The sequence below is a fragment of the Periophthalmus magnuspinnatus genome, chromosome 16 (genome assembly GCF_009829125.3).
Source record: "Periophthalmus magnuspinnatus isolate fPerMag1 chromosome 16, fPerMag1.2.pri, whole genome shotgun sequence".
NCBI classification, from domain to species: Eukaryota; Metazoa; Chordata; class Actinopteri; order Gobiiformes; family Gobiidae; genus Periophthalmus; species Periophthalmus magnuspinnatus.
In genome coordinates, this window is record NC_047141.1 from 18,194,124 (window position 1) to 18,217,953 (window position 23,830).

At 36.8% G+C, this 23,830-nt stretch overlaps 3 protein-coding genes across 4 annotated transcripts; 2 read left to right on the forward strand and 1 right to left on the reverse strand.

Moving 5' to 3' along the window:
• Positions 1–731: 731 nt before the first annotated feature.
• Positions 732–4,598, forward strand: LOC129456896 (dynein regulatory complex protein 9-like). The gene is made up of 9 exons (XM_055227779.1): positions 732–770; positions 1,048–1,200; positions 1,793–1,921; positions 1,994–2,078; positions 2,311–2,460; positions 2,550–2,624; positions 3,425–3,556; positions 3,708–3,797; positions 3,868–4,598. Exons 1-9 carry the CDS (start codon positions 751–753, stop codon positions 3,991–3,993), a joined length of 960 nt encoding a protein of 319 aa, XP_055083754.1. The 5' UTR covers positions 732–750; the 3' UTR covers positions 3,994–4,598.
• A 64-nt stretch (positions 4,599–4,662) lies between these two features.
• Positions 4,663–6,443, reverse strand: si:dkey-29h14.10 (uncharacterized). 2 transcript variants are annotated; one of them, XM_055227781.1, is made up of 5 exons: positions 6,382–6,443; positions 5,633–5,774; positions 5,345–5,386; positions 5,041–5,181; positions 4,663–4,835 (listed from the first exon to the last, which is right to left on the reverse strand). In XM_055227781.1, the coding sequence occupies exons 1-5, from the start codon at positions 6,439–6,441 to the stop codon at positions 4,690–4,692; spliced, it is 531 nt and encodes a 176-aa protein (XP_055083756.1). In that variant the 5' UTR covers positions 6,442–6,443; the 3' UTR covers positions 4,663–4,689. The 2 variants fall into 2 exon arrangements, with proteins under 2 accessions (XP_055083756.1, XP_055083755.1); XM_055227780.1 differs by having other exon boundaries at positions 5,041–5,184.
• Positions 6,444–8,548: 2,105 nt separating this feature from the next.
• On the forward strand, positions 8,549–22,604 carry rnf144b (ring finger protein 144B). Its single transcript, XM_033981612.2, has 8 exons — positions 8,549–8,881; positions 10,540–10,817; positions 12,436–12,540; positions 14,433–14,493; positions 14,943–15,156; positions 17,049–17,187; positions 17,559–17,648; positions 20,626–22,604. The coding sequence occupies exons 2-8, from the start codon at positions 10,638–10,640 to the stop codon at positions 20,791–20,793; spliced, it is 957 nt and encodes a 318-aa protein (XP_033837503.1). The 5' UTR covers positions 8,549–8,881; positions 10,540–10,637; the 3' UTR covers positions 20,794–22,604.
• The last annotated feature ends 1,226 nt before the right edge of the window (positions 22,605–23,830 follow it).

A 23,830-nucleotide genomic window follows, 5' to 3' on the forward strand; every position in this document is an offset into this window, starting at 1 on the left:
ATAAAAAGTCAACTTGTAAACAGTGCCTTCTCTGTTAGTATGGTTAAAAAACAGAATGTAAGTGGAATATAAGAAGACGTTTAGTGATTTATTATATACCTATATTGATATACATGATTTTTATCTGTAGGAATAAAAGAGACTGTTTGAAAATGTTCCACACGTGTTACTGGAGTACAGAAACATGGGGCACAGAGAAGCATACTCCAGAACACAAACTTGGTATTCTGCATGCAATATGGGGTAAAACTAAGGTGATAAAGAGCATGGTAGGGTATTGCATGAAGGACACTGGGTTTTATTATAAGATATAATTGTTTTTTTCTCTCCATAGTATTTTTTTTTTCACTATTAGAATTTAACTTCAGTAAAGTAGATCTACCCTGATGATACACATCACAGTACAGTAGATGGCGACAGCACGACAAAAAAGACAAGTGAGTGAGCGAGCCTCGCCTCTATCAGCGGCATGGCTCTGTTATAACAAATATTTACTTTAATAAGAACTTGTTATACTTCTATGACCTACATCGTTAATGTGTTTCCCACGTTGTCAGTGCCAGCCACCCGTAGTATATGTTGATTTTAGCGCCACTTGACAAAAACCTCGTAGATATTACATTAGACCGGAAATGGTCGGAGCGACTGCCCTCCTGATTGGACGGAACTGGTGAGCACAGAGCCAATTGGTCCATTGGTCGCCATAGCAACATGCAAAGGATCTCGTCCCATGGTAAATTCTTCACTAAAATGAGTGAGGATAACGCGAGGTAAATAACGTTTGGCTTCATCAAATTCTGTTTTTGTTTATGTGTTATTTGTTAGTAAATCTTTATCGATAACATTGCAATGCTTTCTAAAGCTTTTATGTTTTGTTTTGTTTTGTTTTGTTTTGTTGTTTTTTTCGATTCGTATTTGTTTTGAGGCTAGCTAGTTGGTTACACTAAACTAGACCTAGCAGCCAACCCAGCCAATTTAAGTTTATTTTAAACATATTAGTAATTATTCAGTACTTGTCACTGAAAAAGTTTTGTTTCTGCTTTTCAGGATGCAGCTGTCTAGGAGTCTGAGAGTGTCCGCTGTACTGGAGGACCTTCAGACTCAGCTTGCATTATTAGCAGTTTCTTTCACTGTAGACTTGGACAAGAATCCACGCAGCCCTCATGAAAAAGTCACTCTGAACAAACTGATCCAAGATTGGTAAGTATATAGACACTCAGACCGTGTTAATCTTTAGTAAAATGGACACTATTGTATTCTTGAAATGTTACTTATTTGTAACTTGAACTCTTATACATATCTTTAAGAAACTGTATGTAGCGTATGTAGCCTGCACTCTATTACAATCACAACTGAACTAGAGTTACCAATTCCTTAACCTGCATATAAAGAACACACACTTGTGAAAGATCAAATGGTTCAGAATTCACTCACTAAGCTACAGTGGCTGCACTAGCTCTGATTAATGATTGACTGCACGCAGAGTCCTTTTAGGTTTTAACCCAATAGATTTCAGCACTGAAACAGCCAGCCCAACTCACATGAGAGACTTGTGTAAGTATTCTTCTTGCTGAGACATCATGTCCCAAGTTTTTGCAATTAAGAATAAATCATCATTATAATTGTTATTAGTAGCAGCTATATTTGATTTGAACATATCTACATTTTATCTGGGGTCACAGAAAGGTCAAGTTTATACTATTTTTAATCAAAATCTTACATACAGTTTAAACCTTCCCTTTAAACTCTTACTTATCTTTCCCACCTCATTCCTTGTGTTTATGTTTTATAGTCACGCTCTATCAGAACTTATGGGAACATTCCGTGAGGAGCTGGAGGAAAACCAGTCTTTTACCTCTTTGTTAAATAAAATGGAGGACGAAGAACAAAGGAAACAAATGATGGCTGAGCACATAAGAAAGTAAAAGTAACCTTACATTCAGGTTACTGTACTGTGGCAAATAAATAAAAACTAATGCAGTTTCTGTAGTAGAATGACAAAGGCAGACTTCAGAGAGAAACAGGCATTTTGCACAAAGCTGGAAGAGGAACTAGAAAAAAAACGCACACTTTTTGAGGTATGAAACTGCATGTAAATGTGTCGGTCATTGGAAATAGTGTACCTAATTAAGTGCAGTATTTACTTTGCGGTTCTTTTTAGTTTTACAGAAAGAAGGCTATATAATCTAGTAAAACAGAGCACTCCAGTACCAAACATATTTCAAATTTGTAATTTTCTTAAGTGACTGTTCTTTGAAGTATAATTGTAATTTCATTGACTTCATATCAAAAATGTTTTATGTTGTTCAGAGACTTGAAAATGAATATGCAATACTGGAAGGTCAACAGGAAGACCAAAATGAAAAGAACCAAATGATAAAAAGTGACAAGGAAGACAAACTACAAATGTTACAAAAGGAGGCCAGTGATAAAGAGCAAATGCTAAAAAAACAGATTATGGTGTGTCTTTCTTTAAGAGTTTTTTTAAAAGCACTGATTTATATTTTGAATAACATGGTTATAATCTTTGTTATTTAAATTTGTCATAGCTGGTGAAAGAACGGATGGAGAAGGAACGACACTCTCACAATGTATCAATTACATTTCTTCAAAATCAACAAAAGGTTAACAATATTTTGACTACATTCAACTTAATTAAGATGAGACACTGCAGGTGAATAGGAAAAAATCTTAAACATAGTGGTATCTGTATCTGGTAACTTCTGTTGTAGTTTACTCACATAAACTTTTTCATCATGTAATGTTTTCATAAAAAATAAGGTATTTCATGTGTAAAAACAGCTATAACTGACCGTTTTTGGGATGGTCAAAACAGAAACATGGAAAGAACCAGGTTTAAATGTATTGATTCTTTTTGTTAACATATTAGACATATTACTAAAAAAAAATAGAGAACAGATTTTGGATATGTAATTTAGTACTTGAGTAAATTAGATCTGACTGCCTACAAATTCACATTTTGCTTCAGTTTTGAGGTATGCAGGTGCTACTTTAACGGCTGAACCTTCTGTCCCTATGGGGGGAATGCATTTTGAGAAAACTGCCTTTGAAGTTACTGTGTCCCATATAATCTTTGGCTGCAAGTTGATAAAATTAAATATTAAAACATGTATCAGTGCAAAGTGGACAATTTTGTTGTTTCCACGTGAAAGCTTTAATGCTAAAAGACCAAACTGACCAAAAAACAAAAAAAATAAAAAAATAAAAAGTTTTGCCTGTAGTGTCTCCTATTAACATTAGACAACACCTTTATGACTATATCCAAGACTAGAGGTGGTTAGAGCAGTCAAAATTGTACTGAAGAGAAGACAATGAAGAGAAGAGTAAAACTAAGAGTAAAAAAGTGAAAATACTCTCTATACTGAACAATGTTTTAGTTGTAACATTATTTTTCATAAACCAGGAGATGAAACAGCAGTGGAATGTCTGGGAGGAGCGCATAGGAATAATGCGACAGGCTAAGGCACAACAGCTTAATGATGTGTGCTGCAAAATCACCTTGAACCTGGACCGACTTATGGAAATGAGAAGGAAGGTAAATAAATAAATAACCAAAAATTAACACAATACGTTTAATGTTTTAGCAACAATATCTCAAGTCAAATATCAATTGTATTTTATCAGCATTTTTGCAGTCAATTTATTATTTGTGTAATTAATTATACTTTTGTTTGGTTTGTGTACAGTACAGAGTCATGGAACAAGTTGTTATGGAGGACAAGGAGGAGCAGGAGAAACTGCGACAAGAACAACATCTGGTTAAGGCTGCTACTAAGGTAATAATGACTGAAAGAATCATCACTATTTGAAATGATTACATTAATACTTGGCACTCTGACATTGCAGATACAGGCATTTTGGCGTGGATGCATGGTCCGCAAAGGTCTTGGCATTTATAAGAAAGCAGAGGAGGACAAAAAGGGCAAGAAAAAGGATGGAAAGAAAGAAGGGAAAAAGAAGAAGAAAAAATAACCATCATTTATACCATGCTTTTTTATTATTGTGTGCATATTAAGAATAGAAAATGAAATACCATTTATTCACTAGTAAACATAATATTGCAGTGGAAATAATTTCTAGAAACAATGCTTACTTACTTAATAAATATTTGTTAAAGTTGTAAAAATCTCATAGCACAAAAATAACTTGGGGACAAACGAGAAAGAAAAGTGCTGCCCTCTACAGACCCAGCTGCAAACTGACAGTCAACTGCTCCTTTAGTTCAGTTAAAAGCTTTTGAGGTAACTGTTTTTTATGTACACTAAAAGGCTAAGAATATAATAGTACAAAATATAATAGTACTTTACAGTAAATGACCATAGGCCAAAACTTATCTTTGTTACCACAACAATGTGATTAAGTGTTGTAAACATATACATATTGTACATACTCTTTCATGGGCTGACTCCACAAATCTAGTACTATGTTATATCATTGCTTTAGCTCAACAAAATGAGTCTCCTGACAAAAATCCAATACTTCCTTATTGTACAAATAAATAAATAATAAATACATATCACCCCCTAGTCAATCACATGTCACTGAAATAATAATAATAATAATAATAATTATTATTATTATTATTATGCTATAAAGATAACTTCACTACAAACAATGTATAACAAAATTGTTAAGTCCTGCCTATCTCCACGATATTTCATGACCAGTTTAGCTGCCATCTTCATGATCTTCCACAGTTTCTTCTTCACTTGGCACAGTCTGCTCCACTTGCATGTAGTTGTTGTCTCCAATGATGACGCAGCTGAGATGAGAGCTGCTGATTTGGATACTTGGTGGGCTGCATGTTCTTGGATCTGTTTCAAAAACAACAAAGTATAACAGACACGCAATACAAACAATCTCTTCTAAAGAATATACTACTACAATACAATCAAATACACTTGCAAACAATAAAGGTTGTCAAAGATTTAGGCTTATTTAAATGAATGGTAATTGTATCTGGTGGTAGTGGTACTTCATTGAATAGTTTAAGATGACTATTTAAATAGTCTTACTAACCATGCACATTGTGGATTGTTCCTTGCATCAGTGGCTGCTTTTCTGCCACAGTGGGAGGGCAGGGCTCATTTCCGATTACGCAGTCAATCAGAGTAGAGTTGTTGATGTTGAGAATCAAAATGGTTGATGGTGGACTCCAGGCTGCTAAATGACAGTGAAAAGAAGAAGAGAAAATAAAAAGATTTTTAGAAAAGGAAGTAACTTTTCCATAATGATGTAACACTACTGTGGGCAAAATCCCTCAAGCAGAAGTCACTGAAAATAATGATCAGACATAATTGCATCTTTTGTGCCTTATAATTACCTGCTACAGGCGATTCCTCTCTCTGTCCCTCCTCTTTTTTACCTTGAGTGAGAAAAAGAAGCCGAGATCATGAATACAGTTCAATACATAACAGTTCAATATTTTAAGAGAGTTAGAGGTTTTATATCCATGGGTTTCAGAGTAAATTAACAGTTCAAAACTAAATATTGCATTTTTTGCCTCAGGAAAGCGAAACGTATATATAATTTAACTGGACAGACTTAAGATGTGAAAAATAGCAAGGTAAAATGGAGATAGCATGAAAATCAAATGAATAAGGTATGTTACCTGGACATATAGTGAGTCTGTCACACAGTAGATTGTCTATAGAACAGCATAGCAGCTGACAGGCCTTCTGACAGCTCTTCTGTACCATCATGTGCATAGCTCGCATAAGTGTGGACATACTGAAGGCCTTAAAACCCACAAGCTGTAGAACAGAGAAAACACAAAGAGGGCCCACATAAATCCATAGTTCAGTAGTGCAAAAACCCAGTGCAAAAATGTTTACCAAAACCACAAGCATCTTAGAAATGACAGTTGTACAGGCTACACAGAGGCAGTGCCTGACATTGTAGAAACCCCCCAAACTCCCTGACTTTCCCACACAAGCCCACACACAATACACACACGATGGGTTTCAATGCACATTGCATTGACTTACATTTCCTGGGGATCAATCTTAACTTATCCATTACTTTCTTAACCTTAGCCTATTTCAAAACATTTTCATTTCAAAGCATGTTGATCTAATAGCAAAGGATTTACACGAGGACCTGATTTTATCAGGGGCAGGTCCGATGACTGGAGCCTATTACATGGACCGATCTCAGTCCATGTAATAGACGCCGCAAAGCAATGCAGGCTACACACTCATTTTGGATAGGTTTTACGTTGTATATGCAGTCTATAGCAAAACGCGTTTTTGTTGTTGTTGTTTTACTCTTTTGAAAAAGAAACTTGATTTGGCGGCACGCTTGCGGGCGCCGGATTGCTGTCAGCATCATTGTTCAGATTAGACATGAAAAAAATCTTACCTGATTATGTTCATGTGGATCATTCACTTTGTTTAAGCAGAGCTTGTCCTTGTTTGCCATCGTCCAGGGAGCAGTGAAGAATGACAAGCGACTCAACGTCCGCAAAATAAATAGCCCACAGAACAAAAGTTCCACACGCCTCTGCAATACTACTATGCGCGTGCGCCAGGAATTTCCGCCACAGATCTGCTAACAAAACAAAGAAAAAAACATGAGCGATAAATGGGGACAAGGCTGACATTCAACAACACGTTTTATCCTTAGCCTCACCTGTGCATAAGATATGACGCACCCACAACACAGCGCCAAAACAAAATGCCCAGCTCATACAGCTTTCACAACAACACACATTTAAGTAAGCTTTATACAATAAACAGGCTAATCAGAACTAATCAGAACTATGAAATGGTAAAATCATAAGTAATAAAAGCAAAAAATACACAGAACTTACATTTACAATGTTACAGTTTTGCACGTTATTGTAGACTTTTTTTTTTGGCTGTTCTCATACATACAATGTCACGAGTAGTTAAATACATTATAATAAAATGTTTTTCAGTGTTTTCTCCTGCTTTAACCAGGCTACAGTGCAAATGTCTCTGTCATTATATTTGCATGAAATGAATTAAAGATTTAGTATATTTTATCCTTTTTTATTAGTAGATTTGTACTTTTAATATAGAGTAGGCCAGGGGTGTATATATATATATATATATATATATATATATATATATATATATATATATATATATATATATATATATATATATATATATATATATATATATTTAATTATTATTATTTTTTTAACATTTAAACTGTGGTTTTGATAATCACAATAAAATAAAGTCATTGAGATTTTAGAACCTCAGAAGGCGAACAAATAACCTGCACTAATGTGAAGGGTGAAACTGAGGTCTGGACTGTAGTAAATAAACCAGGTCTGGCTCAAAGACGGTGGTTTTGATGCACAAAATGTCACACAGGTGAGAGTTAGTTAGACTTGTCCTCGCACATTTCTTGTTAAAGTTCATAACCAAGAACGTCTTCTTATACAAATATAACCAAACAAATTCAACATTTTCTTAGCAAAGGTTCAAATTTCTTTAAACCTGTCTTTATCCAATTGGCGATAAACTCAGTGAGCTTGAACATGTGTATTTTACACTGGTCAACAGTGTAGACGGGCCACACATAATTATTTTTATTCCAGAGGCTGTGGGCCAGTGGAAATTTGTACCCGGGCCGCAATTGGCCCCCGGGCGGGACTTTGGGTATACCTGGAGTAGGCTATAATTCTAGCCATGTAGTTAATGTGTTTAATTTATACTCATACTGCGTACTTGCCTGGCAAATCCAGAATCATACCTGGCTGTAGTTTTACACGTGTCTGTATTCTGGATCTCAGGCAAACTGAGCACAGTCCAAACCGTCCCATTATGTGCTCCTTACTACCTGCACACACCCTGTTCTGATTGGACACATCTCAGAGATTATACTCATTATGGTTTAAAACTAATTCATTCACCTTAGACAATTTCATTGATCAGGTTTTCCTTAAAAGTGATGAAGTGCTATTAACATTGTGTTAAAAAGTAATAGGTTAGTAATAGTGTTTTGCTTTAATCATGCTTACTTTGAACAAGTACTTAGGTCTACGTATAGTTGAGTAAATCTGCCTTGTAAGATATTTATGTACATATTTTCATTACTCTTTCTGCCGCTGTATATTTCAAATGAGTTATTTTCTGTCCAGAATGTGTTTTATACCTGTACTCTGCCACCTCATAACTTCACTTCCCTTTTGTGGTTCAGGACGTAAGCACTCAGACCAGCGTGTTTTCAGTGATTGTGACACCGAAACGTCTTAGTGGAGCGCAGAGGAGGAGGTGCTGGGGGGACCATCATGGGAGGACAAGCCCCTGCAATAGATGTACCACCGGAACATAACTGAAGTGGCTGATATCAACAAATCCTACTAATGGCTTGAGAGAGCTGCACTGAAGGACAGCATAGAGGCATCATCCTGGCAGCACAGGAGCAGGCCTTGAGCACTAGAGCAATAGAGGCCCAGGGGGAGCCTACTCAGTGTCCCATACTGTTGATAAATATAGGCTAAATAAATGTGCACTCGCCCTTTTAGCAGCAGTGCAGTGGAGCAGCCAGTAGGAGCAGTCGCGAGCAGGAGATCCCACCCTGTGCCTCTCACTGTAGCACACACTTCTTCCTGGATGGAAACAACACGCATTAACGAGGAGAGCAGGGATCGTCCACGCACCAAGGAGCGGAAAGACCAACGTTTTAACATGTTTTTGTCCAGGATTTGAGTTAATCTTTGCACACCAGACAACGACAATCGACGTATTTACACTGACACTAGTTTGAAGCGGTTTAAACGAGCACTAAAAGCACACGTGAGTGCAATGCGGATTTGGATGTAAGACAAGGATAGTCCCCCTGCTCCTTCAGACAGACAGCTTGTGGTGAATGCCCACGCAAGGTAAGCCCACACACGTTCTACCTTGCTCTGCCTGTCTCGAGTTTGCAGCCCTTTTCAGAATAACAGACAGCAAATGCGCTAACGAGATTTTCACCTGTCTCATGCACCTACGTAGACTGTATGCATGCATTCTACCTAGACTGTATGTATTCATGCTGCGTAGACAGTGTGTATGCATTCTACCTAGACTGTATGTATTCATGCTGCGTAGACAGTGTGTATGCATTCTACCTAGACTGTATGTATTCATGCTGCGTAGACTGTGTATGCATGCTACCTAGACATGCAGTCTGCACATGATCCACATTTCTGAGGTATTGCAGTTATAGTAATGATTCTAACATGCAACAAGCATTTGACACATGTTTTAATTTGTAAAATAATTCACCTTTTTCTATAGAGATTGTACCTTTTTGTATAAAGAGGACTACTATAGGAATCCATGTGATGGTTCTTAAGTTGAACGAGACAGAATGGCTTTATTAATACTTTACAGTGCTAAAACCATACACCACAGTTTGTGCCCCAGCCCAATTTTACAGAGTGGGCTTCTGTTCAACCAGACAGGTTTCTCATCACTGGGTAAAGATAGTTTTCCATTTTATCTCCCATGATGAAGTTTTCTATCTATTTCTTTTCTTTTTTTACTGCACTGAAACCCAAACCAAAGTTTTGTTTTTTGTTTTTGTTTTTTTAAATCTTTTTACCAAGCATTGTAGGCAACCTTGTTTAGGGCATCATTTTTTTCAAACTACAAAATAACTACATTTGAACAGCATTCAATGGAAAGTGTCCCATTTGTACTAGTAAGTCATCAGTGCCTTTGCTTACAATATTGCAGAAGGCCTTTCATTAGTCTCCACACTGTAAATCCTCAACTTCAACCCTATTATTTTCCTATATGCTCTGTATGTGCTGTGGCTTGCTGACTGCAGCTGTATTCGTCTGGCTCTGCCTAACGGAAAGAATTGCATTGGATCAGACTGTGACTGTGCAGAAATCTTAGTGGGCACAGAACAACAGACAATCCACTGTCCCTGAGTTACATGTGTTACTTTGAATCCATTGCATAAGAACAAGGCATGAAGTCTTAACTTAACCACTGATGTGATTTCATTGCTGTGATGTCTTCTCCCATACCCAACACACATAAGAGCATTTTTTTTTTATTGCTACTGTGGTTGCAGAGTGTTTGTTTGGCTTAGCAGTTGCATGACTCTTGCCACTTTACCAGGAGGATTCACTCACAAGATTATATACTTTTTTACTTCTCATGCCTTTTGGGGTTGGAACACACTGTCACAATCATAATCTTTTAATTTGTTTACCAAAAGCTATACAACTGTCTGTTATTGTTGAGTCTGTAAATGCATAGCTTGCATGGTGACCTTCCTAATAAAAAAACAAAACAAAAAACAATTCTTATGTTGTTCCATTGTCACACATCTTAATGTTTGAGTGGTGTCAAAACCATTATTCCAGTCAGGAGGCAATCACATTGTGAGGTCATCTGAGTGCACCACATATATACAAAAGCTGCTGGAATCACAAGGATTATTTGCAGTGCACCCATTATGGGCAAACTTTCTGTGCTTGTTAAAATCTGGCTTAGTTGGCCCAGAATGAGTGCTTTTTACTAATTGTCTGTCCTATTTAAGGGTCCAGGAGCAACAGAATGGCACAGCCATTTTCTCTGCTGCAGAAGGGCTAGGAGTGGCATCTTCTTTTCCTTGGGAACTCTAATCTTGACTCAAACATGGCCACCAGGAGTCCTACTCCAACCAGGCAAGCTAGCCTAGAGATGCAAGCTAGCCCAGAGATGCGAGCTGGCCCTGAGAGGAAATCTTGTGAGGTTTTCTGCAAACTCTGCCTGGTGGAGCAGCCCTCAGCAGCCATGAGGGAACTGCTGAACTGCAACTGCATTTTCTGTACAGCGGTAAGTACAACACATTTACAGTGTACCTTTGAAGGATGGGCTGATATGGAATTCTTTGAGCCAATACCGATATCCCATTTTTGGCCTGCTGCTGTGGCCGATAACCGATATTTGCTGATACCAATATTTAGCTTTTAAAATCCTAAAGCCCACAAATTATTATTATAAAGAGAAAATATGATTTAAAAAGATGAAGTAAAGATCACAAATTTATTTAATTCATGAGTATCATTATCAGACAATATACTAATATTGCAAAAAAAAAGGCTGATCCGCTGATACCGATACTGCAACAGCTATATCGCCCATCATCAATACATTTTAATTTCATTTTTATTTCACATTTTTTAATACTATCTTAACCCATTTCATGTCTCTATTATGGCTCCATTTTGCTGCCCCTTCCAGTTGTTGTGGTAACGTGTGAAAAACATCTAATATTGAATGGTTCCCAAATTTGGTGGTTCAAAACATACCCAAAGCATTGTTTTTATTCTTGTTTTAGCCATTCTTATGTGCTTTTACTGCTAACACATCAACTAACTAACTAACTAACTAACTAACTAACCTAAACCTGAACCAGTTCGACAAATAAATTATTATGAAAAAATAGCATTTCACTCGTAACATAAACCTCACTAAACAATTTCCTACAATCTAAAGAAAATGTTGTAATAATAAACCAACAATTTTTTTTTCTTTAGCATTTTTACACAGAACAGTTAGCGATAATATAGTTTGTCCGGAGTTAAAGTCATTGTATGTGGGCAGTTTAGTGAAGAAACACAAAAGATTGCTTTTGGAAAATTTTGTAAAAAAAACAAAACATGTCCAGCAAAATGACTTGTGCTGGGCTTCTTCACAAACACTTCTGTTTTCTTAAAATAGATTGTTGGGAAATTAATTCTGATTGGAGTTGTATCCTACTGCTCAGCTTGAGACTTGCGCAGTCTCTCCAGTAAATGCCTAGTGGTTTTTTTTTCGTCTAATTGAGGGGGTGGTGCGAAGCAAGATTACGTCATCTCAATAATATATTATTATTATTATTATTATTATTATTATTATTATTATTATTATTATTATTATTATTATTGCAATTGTACTGCAGTTTTATGTCTGTTAAAACAGAGGTCTGTTCATAAAAAACTATCTGAAGACCTAATGAACCTAATCGGTCTATTATTCTGCCAGTGCATAATCACAAATTATGGATTGCTGAAATGGTGCTGCACAGTAGTCGAATGGTGTAAGTGCAGATCGATTGAACACGTACCTTGTTGCAGTGTAAAAGAGAGGCCAATCTGATATCAAAACATTGCAGATTTGTGAAAACATGTGGCAGTGTGAACGGCCTCTAAGTCATGATACATAACCTGAGTCAACGCATACATGTTTATTTGTGAAAAACATGATTTTCTTGCTAAAATATGGCATTTTATTTTCTGTTCCTAGAAACTGCCTTTTTGTAATACTGCACACTTCCCCTACCATTTTATATGTCACAATCAAACCATGATATGACATATGATGAATAGACAAAATGCTTTGCCCCATTTTCACAATCTGTTTTAATCCTTTTTTTTTTAATAAAAAATTTTTTTTACTTTGTTGTGCACAGTGCTTGCAGCAGTATGTTAAGCTGGCCATTTTTGAGGGTGGAGGGGCACCTATAACCTGCCCCGATATGAGCTGCCAAAAGACAGGCGTGCTGCTGGACTCTGAGGTATGTCCTGCTTTAAACTCGGTCAGATGTGAGGCAACTCCACAAAGAGTATGTCATGGTCAGGCCATCAGCCTGCCGCAAATCAGGGCCACAATCTTTGTTGTTTACAATACAGTACATCTAATTGACTTTACTTATAATTTATTTGTATAATATTTTACGAAAATAGATTTAGCAATTGATCAAATTTTATTTTCCTGGTCATAGTTGGTGGATAACAGCCTTATACATAATACTATGTGTGCACATGCATTTTTACATTTAATGATGTATGATGTTTATAAGAAATTTAGGTTTAATTTTTGGACATATGTTTTTGTTTTGTTTTTTTATAAGGAACAGGATGTTTGCCTTTTATGCCTAAGAAAAAAATAATTTTCTGGTATATTCCTTTCAGTGTTTTACCCTAAATGCAGTAAGAAATCGTCATGTTTTGAATGTGTCATACTAATGTGTGGGCTTAACAGTTTCACTTTTATACACTGGTAATTTAGGCACTGCCTTAGTATGATTGTTAAGGAAATTCTTCATGGTTTAATGTCATATTATTTTGTCATATGAGAAAAACCTATCAGATTCAGATTCAGAAAACTTTATTGACCCCAGAGGGCTATTCATTTGCAGCATACTCCGAGCAATTCAACATACACGCAAAACACACAGTGTGTCAGTCCAAGCACAATATAGGAACAATATACATAAAAACAACAGTGCAAAACTTCAAGAACCCCTACCCTTGGAATTTAGCAATTTAATCGCTGAGGGCACAAAAGAATTTGAAAAACGATTTGTTTTCCTTATTGGAGCATAAAAGCGACGTCCTGAAAGCATCATGAAGAAGTCAGGAGCCAGAGGATGGAGGGGCTGAGCCAGGAGACACTTGGCTTTGCTCAGCACCCGCTCCTCCCACAGAGAATGCAGCTCCCTCTGTTTAACCCCTGTAATTTTTGAGCAGGTTTTAACAATGTTTGTTCCTATCCTTCAAGGACAGAGACTGAAACCAGCAAATGAAAGAAAAAGTGAGCAGACTCTCGATAAAAGAACAATAAAAGTTGTTGAGAATATTTCTGTTTATATTAAAAGAGTTCAGTTTTCTCAACAGATACATTCTTTGCTGCCCTCATTTAACAAACAAATCATTTGCGTTGTAATTTTTAGGCCATCCAAAAAACAACTGTCACGTCTCTTTAATTTTTCTTTTTTTTGCTCTGAATGTTGCAAAAAATGTAAATGTGTATTAGTGTATGGGATAATATCTTTTTTGAATTGATATATTTACATGTATCCAGAGTTGAAACTTTCTTTGGCTAATCTTTTGTTGTAGCTGTATGTTTTGAACAAACAAAAAAACAAAAACAAATGGTGGTTGTTAATGGTAAAACTATTCTTTAAAACTCTTTAGTGTTACAACTTGGAATGTTTGGTATAAATCACTTTAATTTTTATACTCTGGAAATTCATGGCCTGCCTCAGTTTGCTTGTTTGCAGGATATACAGGGAAACCCTCTTGTGAAAACTGAAAAACTTTTACTGCTATTTCACAAACAGCTGGAAACCCTCCTTTAAAGTTCCTTTTCTACGTGTTTATGTTTGATCGGTTATATTATTATTAGTTCAAGACTGATAAGTGACAACTTGTCAAACATTCATCAGTCTGAGTTATTAGTAGTTGAATAGCAGTACCATGAATAGTTATAGCAGCAGTTTTTGGTAAGGACAGCTCGACTATTATTTATGACGTTTTCATTGCTTTTTGACTGTAGTAGATTTGGAGTTATTTTCACTGTTGGATCTGGTTATTGTAATCAGTTTACTATACTAATTCTTACATTGGTAGTGGCTCAAAATAAAACCTCTTCTAATTGTGTTTTTTTTTGTATGTATTTTTCCAGATTGTAGCTTTAGCTGGAGTAGCTCAAGCCAAGCTCTATCAAAGACTGAGATTTGAAAAAGGTAGGAATTTTGTTTGTGGAAAAAAAAAAGGTCATGCATTGGGTTTTTCTTGTCACATGTTAGCTGCAGGCAGTGCACAAAGTATCGAAGTGCTGAGTTTCACAAGCCTGGGCTATTTTCTCTTTTTCCTTTTCCTCAGAAAAATATGTGATGTGTAGCTGGTTATATGTAACAGAGGGTGTTGAAGACTGTATGCAAATTGCTAGTCAACAAATTATAAACAGAGCAAATGTTTACCGTTGCACTATATATAATAAATATCTAAATCTGTATGTGTTATATATATATATATATATATAAATTCTCAAATCACACACAGTACAGTAAATAAAACAAAACTAAAAACTCAAGTAGAAAGACAATATTATAAGGATAGGACTATGTCGCAATAGAGATGTGGCATAGAAGCTGATAAAAACAGTATCTTAATCAGTATTCTGTTTGTGCAGAGGTGAAGTTGGACCCCAGCAGAGCCTGGTGCCCTGTGCTTGAATGCCAGTCTGTGTGCAGTGTGCAGCTCTCAGCAGAAGGGCATCCGACAGCTGTGTCCTGCCCCACTTGCCACACTGTCTTCTGCTCTGGGTGTCGAGAGGCATGGGGGGACAAACATACCTGTCCTGAGCAGCAACCCATGATTTTACCCCTCAGCGGAAACGAAAGCAGGTCAGACCAAAACACTTCAATCTGGAGAAGAGAAGCAATTTGACGTTATTTACACATTGCACTGAGACAATTTAAAGGAAGTACAATTTAAACAATAACTGGGTTGCATATGATTGCAAAGTTTAAACCCGTTCTTTCTTAAAAAAAAAAAACATTTAGAACTGTTGCCACTTCCACTATTACCACTGAATCAGTCACTCTCACTTACTCCTTTGCTGTTGTGGTTGACCTACATAGCACCTTCACAAGTCTGCACTAACACTTTTTATTCTGTGCTAGTTGACCAACTTCAACAATGTCCTTTACTAACATTACTATAAGATGTGTTGAATGCATTTATTTTAATGTGAATGCTCTTGTAGCCTAATTGTTATTGCTTTATATTTTAAACCTTTATACACAGGAAATAGAGTCTATGTATAGAACATAGCTTTTGTCAAATAAAACTTGTAGAAAGCAACAACAAATCATTTAAATCAAATGTTCATATTATTACAGTAAAACTACATAAGCTTTACCAATAAGATGTATCTTAAGCTCATAGACTGTATACGGTCTATGGTTTACACAATATTATAATCAGTTTCATGTACTTACTATGTCTTTTATATATTGCATGGTGTTGTAGAATAAATGTATTAAATAAAGAGTGTGTGGTGCATCAGAATATAAAATTGTTTTATACTATTGATTACTATCTGTTTGCGATGAATTATAGGGCAGTAGATTGGGGCAGCTTTGTTATGTTTTCTTGTAAATATAGTCACGTTTGTAAGTGGTGCTGACAGTAAAACTAGGTCAACATTTGTTTGTACAGTATTTTTAGACCTTGTTTTAATCATTAGCTTATATAACACTTGTAATCAGCTCCAATGTGGACTACGCACAAACTAACAGTCAATAACAGACAACAACTGTTTTTAGCCAAATGATGTCAGAGACATAAGAAGGTGTTTTGCAATTGGCTTTTCATGGACTAATAACTGACAGAGATGGTTGTTAATCTAAGAACTGTTTAATAATATTAATGTGGGAGCTATTATTGCATGTTTGCTTTGAAGTTTACATTACTGATGATGAATTAGGTCTATTATTTTTTATTTTATTTATCTTTATTTATACAGGGGAACCCAATGAGAGCACTTGGGCTCTCTTTTTCATGGGCGCCCTGTTTAAAATACAATACAAGAAGAAAAAAACAAACAAAAAAACTAAAACAAATACAAGTCCATATAAAACCTTAAAACACTCACTTTTCTGGTTGGGGGGTCTGCTATTTGCATGTCTCCATGAAGATGTCTGAAATGTTCCCTAGTATAATACTAAATGTATCTATTTTGTATTTATTCAATACAATTCAATAATTTCTAGAAGAAAAATCCCTGGAAGTATATATGTTGCATGCCATACAAGCAGATGGTAGACTATTCTCCTGAAAATTTACACAGTGTACATTTAACCCAAAGGATCCAGGACAAACTGAAACTAAACCAGGTCTAAAACTCAGAAGTAAACTGGCACTAAACTAGAACCAGAATTGACTATGCTTCAGACTAGGTTTGTTTCCCTTTAAAACATAGCTAATACTCATCATATATAAGGCCTTTTATGGTTCCATATTTGTAGCCTCATTGATTGGTTAGCGTAGTTATACAAATGCCACATAATAGCTGGAGAGGAAACACACATTTGTCTTCACTTGTATAACTGTGCATTGTAATTCAAGAATATCTGCCTCTCCATGCACATAACCCAGTTCAAATTTAGCTTTGACCTTCTGCTAAAAATAAAGCTTTTACACATTGCCACTGAACTGTAGAGGCATCCATAGCCATATTTGCTGTTCACATAAGGGCTAAGTACTATATTTGTTTTCTTGTCTTTTCTTAAAGAAGTCGCTCTGACAGTGACTCGCCCATCAAACAGTGTCCCATGTGTGGCATTTACATCGAGAGGAACCAGGGATGTGCTCAGATGCTCTGCAAAAGCTGTAAACACACCTTCTGCTGGTACTGTCTACACAACCTGGATGTGAGTGGGAGTTCTGTGTTTTAAATAAAAGTACAATAACTTGACGGCAGTTACCCACAATTCGACACTCTGCTTTGATGCTCACATTTGCCATTTGCCACAGTCCAAATGTTTTATACATGCATACTGTAAAACGAACCAAGCCCTGGAAAGTGGGGTTTGAACTGTCGACTTTATGGTTATGTGTGCAATGTTACCTTTTGAGTTGCTGGCATTTTTTCAACATTTTGGATAATATTTGGGATTTGGGATAATATTCTGTGGATCATTAATATTTTTGTTTTGTTTTTCAATTTGACCAACTGTGCATGATTAAAATTTCACACATAAATGTAGATAAATTGATAATTCATGTTTTTTGGTCATTGCAGGGAGATATCTTTCTGAGGCACTATGACAAAGGCCCCTGCAGAAACAAACTGGGGCACTCCCGAGCTTCTGTGATGTGGAACAGGACACAGGTGGGACTCTCATATTTTCTGACTTATTTTATGGTCCATGATTAGAGGCAAACTTCACTGACCACAACAACTGGAAAAGATTTTAGACCATGTCGCAGCAGAACTCAATAAACCAGTGACAAAATACAGTAAAGACATTGCAATAAAATGTCCTCTGAGGCATTTAACCTTATTTAAAAAGGTAACATCTGCTCCCACTTGCTTATATAGAGGCTTTCTAGATAAAACAATAACAGTGATATAAACTGGCTTCTGTTTTGTTACTGTGTACAGAAGCAGTCTCTTATCAGACATTAAGCCAAACTAATCCAGCTAATCTCACATTCCTGCTGCCTCGTAATAGTGTTTTGTGTACAATAAAAATGGCCCAAACTGCATTCTTTCCATTTGCACAGGGCTGTTTTGAAATGTTGCATCTATTTGCAGCAGTGTCCATGTAGGAATTAAGGCCAGTCAAAACGCTTAATGTTCTCAATGCACTAGGTTATATTTATCTGCTTGGATATTCATGGTTGGAATGTTTCTTTATCAACTTGATAAAAGCAACATATTAACAACAGCTGGGTTATTCAGTAAACGTAGACAGTGGTGAGCCTTCAGCCTTTGTTCCTGGTAAAAAAAAAAAAAAAAAAAAAAGAATAAATAAACTAAAATAACATATGCCCTCCTCAGTGCCTGCAGACCCACCCTGGCTTGTGACAAGTAAACTTCTAAACTAAACAAAGAAACACAAAAATAAATGTATTATCAATCAAAAAAGTATCTAAAATTAAAGCCACAAGCGGCGATGATGGCACTCTCCCCAGCGTGCCCTATCCATCCTCCTTAACAGCATTTCTATGGTGTAGTGTGGTCATTGCTTTATACGGGTGTTGTATAATATAGCTATGGTCTAATTAACTTTTTTTGCATGGTCTGAGATGAGGAATGCATTGGCCAAGTTTTGTGCTTTTCTGACAGTGTTGGATTTTTTATGTGTGCTATAGGGGGTGCTTATGTGGATGTAACCAGGAATCAAAGAAACAGGAAGTGAAGTCATTTTTTGACAGCTTGCTACACAAAAAAACGCAATTAATTCCCCCAAAACATGGATGGTTATTGATTGTCAACATGTGTAGATGTGGCATTTCTATAGTGCAGTGAGGCTATCGTTTTCTACTGGTGGTGTCCATGAGTTTGAACCAGCAACCGTGTGCATAAAACAGATTTGTTGTAATTGACTTTTTTCCATATTGTTAGGCCCACAGTTATTTCCCCAAGTTTCAGGCCAATTTGGACAATGTTGTGTGTTTTATGTGTATCACGGGGGCGCTATTGTGTTGAGTGGTCATGTGCTTTTGTCTTTGTTCTGTTTATCGTCAGATTCTGCATCTATGGTAACATTTGGAGCGTGTTTTTTTTTTTTTTTTTTAGGTGTCATTGCACCCCTGCTTGCCAACCATGAAAAATGTTCCATATCCATAATACATTTTTTGGTTCTTGTTATGCGCCTAATTTATTTCCCAAATTTATTAGGAATCTGATATTGTTGACGTTTCATTTCTATGGTAGGGGATGCTATAGTGCTCAGTTTTATTTATGCATGTGTTTTCATAAAACGTGGATGTTTTATAAAACACGTGTTTAGATGGGGCATGAGCTGAGCTCATTTGGACCAAAAACCTAGGATTAGATACGTTTTGAAAACACGCAGTGAAAAATTTTATGAATTTTCAATCCAGTATGGCTACTTCCTGTCTGTCATAGAGCAGTGCAATGATTGGATTTTTTGCTTGTCTTGAAATATGGCGTAATATGTGTGTCATTTCCCAATTAATTTCAAAATTTTGAATTTCTAGGTGGCGCTGTTGAACCGTTTTGAGTCAAATGGTCTGACAACGGCAATTTTATTGAATTTTTTGCCAGACCGGTCAATTCTATGCCCCCATGTGAGACTTTTCGTGCATGTTCAGGGGGTGAAAAATGCGTTTCAAGTGGTGGGGGAAAAAAAGAAGACACTGAGGAAGAACGATGCACAGGGAGAGCCAATTAATGTCATGGTGATGATGATGAGTGATGATGATCCTTGCCTGTGTGCACATTCCTCCCACATAATTGCCCCTGTATCGAGGTTACCCCTGAAGTGCAGTCGTTTTTGTAGTGACTACCTATGAATAACCTGCATCGCAACTACTGGTATCCCTAAAATTGCGACAGCTTTTATCACAGCTGCCTCTAATGTGACCGCCTTTATTGCGACTGTCCCTGTATCACGACCGCCCCTGCATCATGACCATCCCTGTATCGCAAGATGCCTACATCTTGACCGCCCCTGCATCATGACCGCCCCTGCATCATGACCGCCCCTGCATCACGACCGTCCCAGTATTGCGATGTGCCTTCATCTTGACCGCCCCTGCATTACGGGGCCACATGCATATGACCATGAGCCGCCATCATACAGAAAATTAGGTTGTTCTTTGATTGCGCTCCACACTAAAATCGTAAGGGGTATAAAAAAGTTGGCTTATTATTGAATTTCAGTGTGTCTAGAGCGCAGTCGTTCCAAAAACTTAGGACTAGTTAGTTGAAATTAAATCGCAGTCAAAGTGGTGTCGGAATTTCAATCCGATATAGCCAATTCCCTGTTCGTTATAGGCCGTCCTTCAATTCAATTTTAGACTCGTCTCATGGGGCTCATTCACTGTTCTGAATTTTGTAGGCCTACTCCAACATTTACCTTTGTCATTTGCCATAGGGGTCAGATTCCAGGCAGAGCTGTTAAGTCAGGTCAGGAAGGGCATTTTCAACATGCCTGTTTCATAAAAATTTTTGTTGGGCCAATCGATTTCATACCCTTCAGCAATGTTGAGTGGGCCAAAAATGCTATCATATGAGGGGGGGAATAATAATAAACTCATGAAAAACAAAATAAGGATTTCTAAGGATTTCTATTTTAGATGCTTCTGGTTTACTTAATGTTGCTTTTTCCCCTCAGGTGGTGGGCATCCTGGTGGGCATCTGCATAGTGGTGATGGTGACGTCTCCTCTCTTGGTGCTTGCTTCTCCATGCATCTTGTGTTGTGTGAGCAAACCGTGCCGTGGGAAGCCAAAAACCAACAAGAAGAGGAAGGACATTTCCACATCTGATCCCTCCACATCATAGCAGCCCTTAACTCATGGACTTGTTCTGGGATCACTTAATACTGGCTTTATATTGCCTCAACCACAGACAACCAAGCTAGAGTCACACTAACTTTAAATGTGGCCTCAGATCTGACTTCACTAGTCAACATTAATGTGCACTGTGTAATTGTTCTTGTAGAGGGTATGCCACCTGCCTGTCTCCATTAAGTTATTGCTTTGCATAGAAAGTTCCACGTAGACAAGGTGACTCCATCTGGTAAAGTTACAGGTCAGATTTGTCGAGAGGAGAGCCTGTTCACAGTAAGAAGTCATGCAAAGTAATTTTGCTCTTAAAACCCTATAACTGAATAAATGCAAGATGGATAGTTTAATGCCATACCGTGGAACATGCCAGGCAAAGCAATTAAATCTCCATGGATAGAGCTAAGCAGATGGTGGACCCTATCACCAGAAAAGTGTCACAGTGCATCTATATAAATAGGAGATTTTTTTTTTTTCTTGTGAGAGTTGAACCTTCAGGTCTGGGCCTCTTTCTGCAGCACTTTCTGTTAAGAGCCAGTTTAAAAGGGCTACACAATAGAAACAAATTTTATGTTTTGCTTGTTTTGTGCAGAAGCCTTGAAAACATTACAAAAATATGAACATTGCCACAGCTGAGTTCTTTGCAATTACTAGCTTTGAATTCCCATTAACCAAACTACAGACAAGCTCTATAACTTACGTACCTAAAACAGAAAAAATTCAGTTTTCAACCAAAAAAGCAAAATACTTTTGTATTTATTCCTTTGAATTTTCAGCACTTTTCCCAGCAGTGTGAACATAGGTGTTGACATGCAAAGGGCTACATGGTAGAAAATGTGACTTGAGCCTTGGCCGTGATTTCTGTGTTGTTAAAACCAACAAATGGATACTGATGCATTTAAGGGCTTATATAACAGTAACTCTTGTATATAGAACATTAAGAGAATGAATGTCATCTTTATTTTACACAGGTGGAGAGTACAAAATTCTTGTAGCTATGCATTCATTTGACTATGTAGACCAATCATGCATAACATTATAACCACTGGACTGCATGAAATTGTGAATATTACATGTCCTTTTAGTTGACATGCTAAAAGAAAGACAAACATTTTTGTCAGGAGCCAAAGTGTGGTTTCCCAGTCAGAACTTCCCTTCCCCTTTCATGGGGTATCTGCAGTGATCTATAAATGCCCCAATGAAGCAAAGATGAAGAGATGATGGGGTCAGTGCACAAACTACTATCGGCCACACTGTTTAAATTAGAAATGATCAGATGAAATGATGATTTACATTTTGTTGCTTTATATTTGTATTTGACAGGTGATTATAACGTTATGTTTTAATGATATGTGCAACTATTTCTATGCTTTACAAGAAGCAGTGCAACTGTCATGTGCCAAACTTCATGATGCTTAACCTGAGTTACAGGTGCTTAAGTGCCTCACTCTAGTGCCTGGTGCTTAGACGCATTGCCTTTCATTGTTTCCACATGTTTGAACTCTCAAACATAACCAGCCATTACATTTTATAATGCGTAACACTTTGTAAAACATGCTCTGCTGTGAGAAAAGGCAAGTAGCAGCACTGTGTATTGACACGATAAAAGCTTCCATGCACATAGAGCTTTTTTCAGTTGTTTTGACAGGGTGTTGTAGACCAAAGACACCAAGTATAATGTTCTCTGGAGTATTTATCGATGATGAGTCTACTGTCTGTACCATATGTGTTTGTACTTTGTTGCAGCGCCACATTTTATAAAACCACCACTTTAATTGAATAAAACACTTTCTTTAACGTGCAACACATAGATTTGACTTAACATTTTTTTGCTACAACTTTAAAAGAAAGCAAAAAAACTATTGAACGGTGAGAATTATATTTCAGAAATTATAATGCACTGATAGAAAGGTGATACTGGAATAATATTAACTTATACTAAATAGTATTAAATACAAATCTTGTCGCAAATGTGACATTTATAAATACAAGCACTTATAAATGCACAATTTCAAAGTAGTATATTATTAGGTTATTGTGTTGCGCCCTCTAGTGTCTCTAAAGTGAATGTTCATTGTAATTTGCTGAAACGCGAAAGACGTGGACAAACTTGTTCAGGAACAATCTGCTGTTGAATCTTTAGAAACTGGCAATATGTATATGCAGGAGAAAATCTTTAAGGCTTAGTAACACAATATCACTTCCTAAGTGTGATTTTGTGCCCTTTTTTGTGCGTTTTGATGCCCATTACAAATTTAATCAGCAAAAATGTGCTTTCAAGTGCAGCTCATGTTGCACTGTGCATTATAAGTGTCGCCGTAACTAAACATGTGTGCAATAGCTAAACTTCAATAAGCAGTTCATATAGAATAGAGTCCAGTGTGTGTGCGCATGTGCTGATGAGAAAAACGATGGAGGACTGTCTGAAGTTTTGTGTCTGTTACTGGCGCTCATTCTGTGGAAGTGGTACAGACTGCCTGCCTTGTACAACTCATGCCATGTTTGAGTGATAAAAGTAACCTACTAGTGTGTAGTGTACTTTGGATGTATGTCTGTGTAATCCCTCACTCATCCAGGTATGACCCACAGCAAAAGAAAAATTCAACTCACATCTAATGTGTGATGATTAGTGGCCTGTCTGTTGCATATAGGGTCCAGTATATTGGATATTGGGCAGGGCAATGAAGCAACCTTTGACCAAGCATATTGCACTGAGACATTTAAACAGATTTAAAAACACTGCACAAGTACCAGTAGAGCTGCTAAGACTAGAGCTGCTAAGAAAAAATAAATTTTACAGTCCATTATATTGGCTTTTTACCTTTGCATTTTTATATATTTAATGCATATTTAACAAATAAAGGCTATGCTTTCCAGGTATGTGTTTACAAAACAAATACATTTAGGTTATGTTATTCAAAATTTCTGTCTTTACCAGTCTCCAACCAAATTGATATATTGGTAAAATTGCATGTTTCTTACAGAAGGTAGCACATTGGAAGAGTCCAACAGGAATCTGAATGAGATCACAGACC

Excerpts from the sequence above, each read along its gene's own strand:
- LOC129456896 (XM_055227779.1), top strand. The coding sequence starts at position 751 with ATGAGTGAGGATAACGCGAG. Across the intron at positions 2,079-2,310 it reads AAAAACGCACACTTTTTGAG|AGACTTGAAAATGAATATGC; the intron begins GTATGAAACTGC and ends TATGTTGTTCAG. Across the intron at positions 2,461-2,549 it reads TGCTAAAAAAACAGATTATG|CTGGTGAAAGAACGGATGGA; the intron begins GTGTGTCTTTCT and ends AATTTGTCATAG.
- si:dkey-29h14.10 (XM_055227780.1), bottom strand. The coding sequence starts at position 6,441 with ATGGCAAACAAGGACAAGCTCTGCTTAAACAAAGTGAATGATCCACAT. Across the intron at positions 5,387-5,632 it reads CAGACTCACTATATGTCCAG|GTAAAAAAGAGGAGGGACAG; the intron begins GTAACATACCTT and ends TTCTCACTCAAG. Across the intron at positions 4,836-5,040 it reads AACAATCCACAATGTGCATG|ATCCAAGAACATGCAGCCCA; the intron begins GTTAGTAAGACT and ends TTTTTGAAACAG.
- rnf144b (XM_033981612.2), top strand. The coding sequence starts at position 10,638 with ATGGCCACCAGGAGTCCTACTCCAACCAGGCAAGCTAGCCTAGAGATG. Across the intron at positions 15,157-17,048 it reads CTCAGCGGAAACGAAAGCAG|AAGTCGCTCTGACAGTGACT; the intron begins GTCAGACCAAAA and ends CTTTTCTTAAAG. Across the intron at positions 17,188-17,558 it reads ACTGTCTACACAACCTGGAT|GGAGATATCTTTCTGAGGCA; the intron begins GTGAGTGGGAGT and ends TGGTCATTGCAG.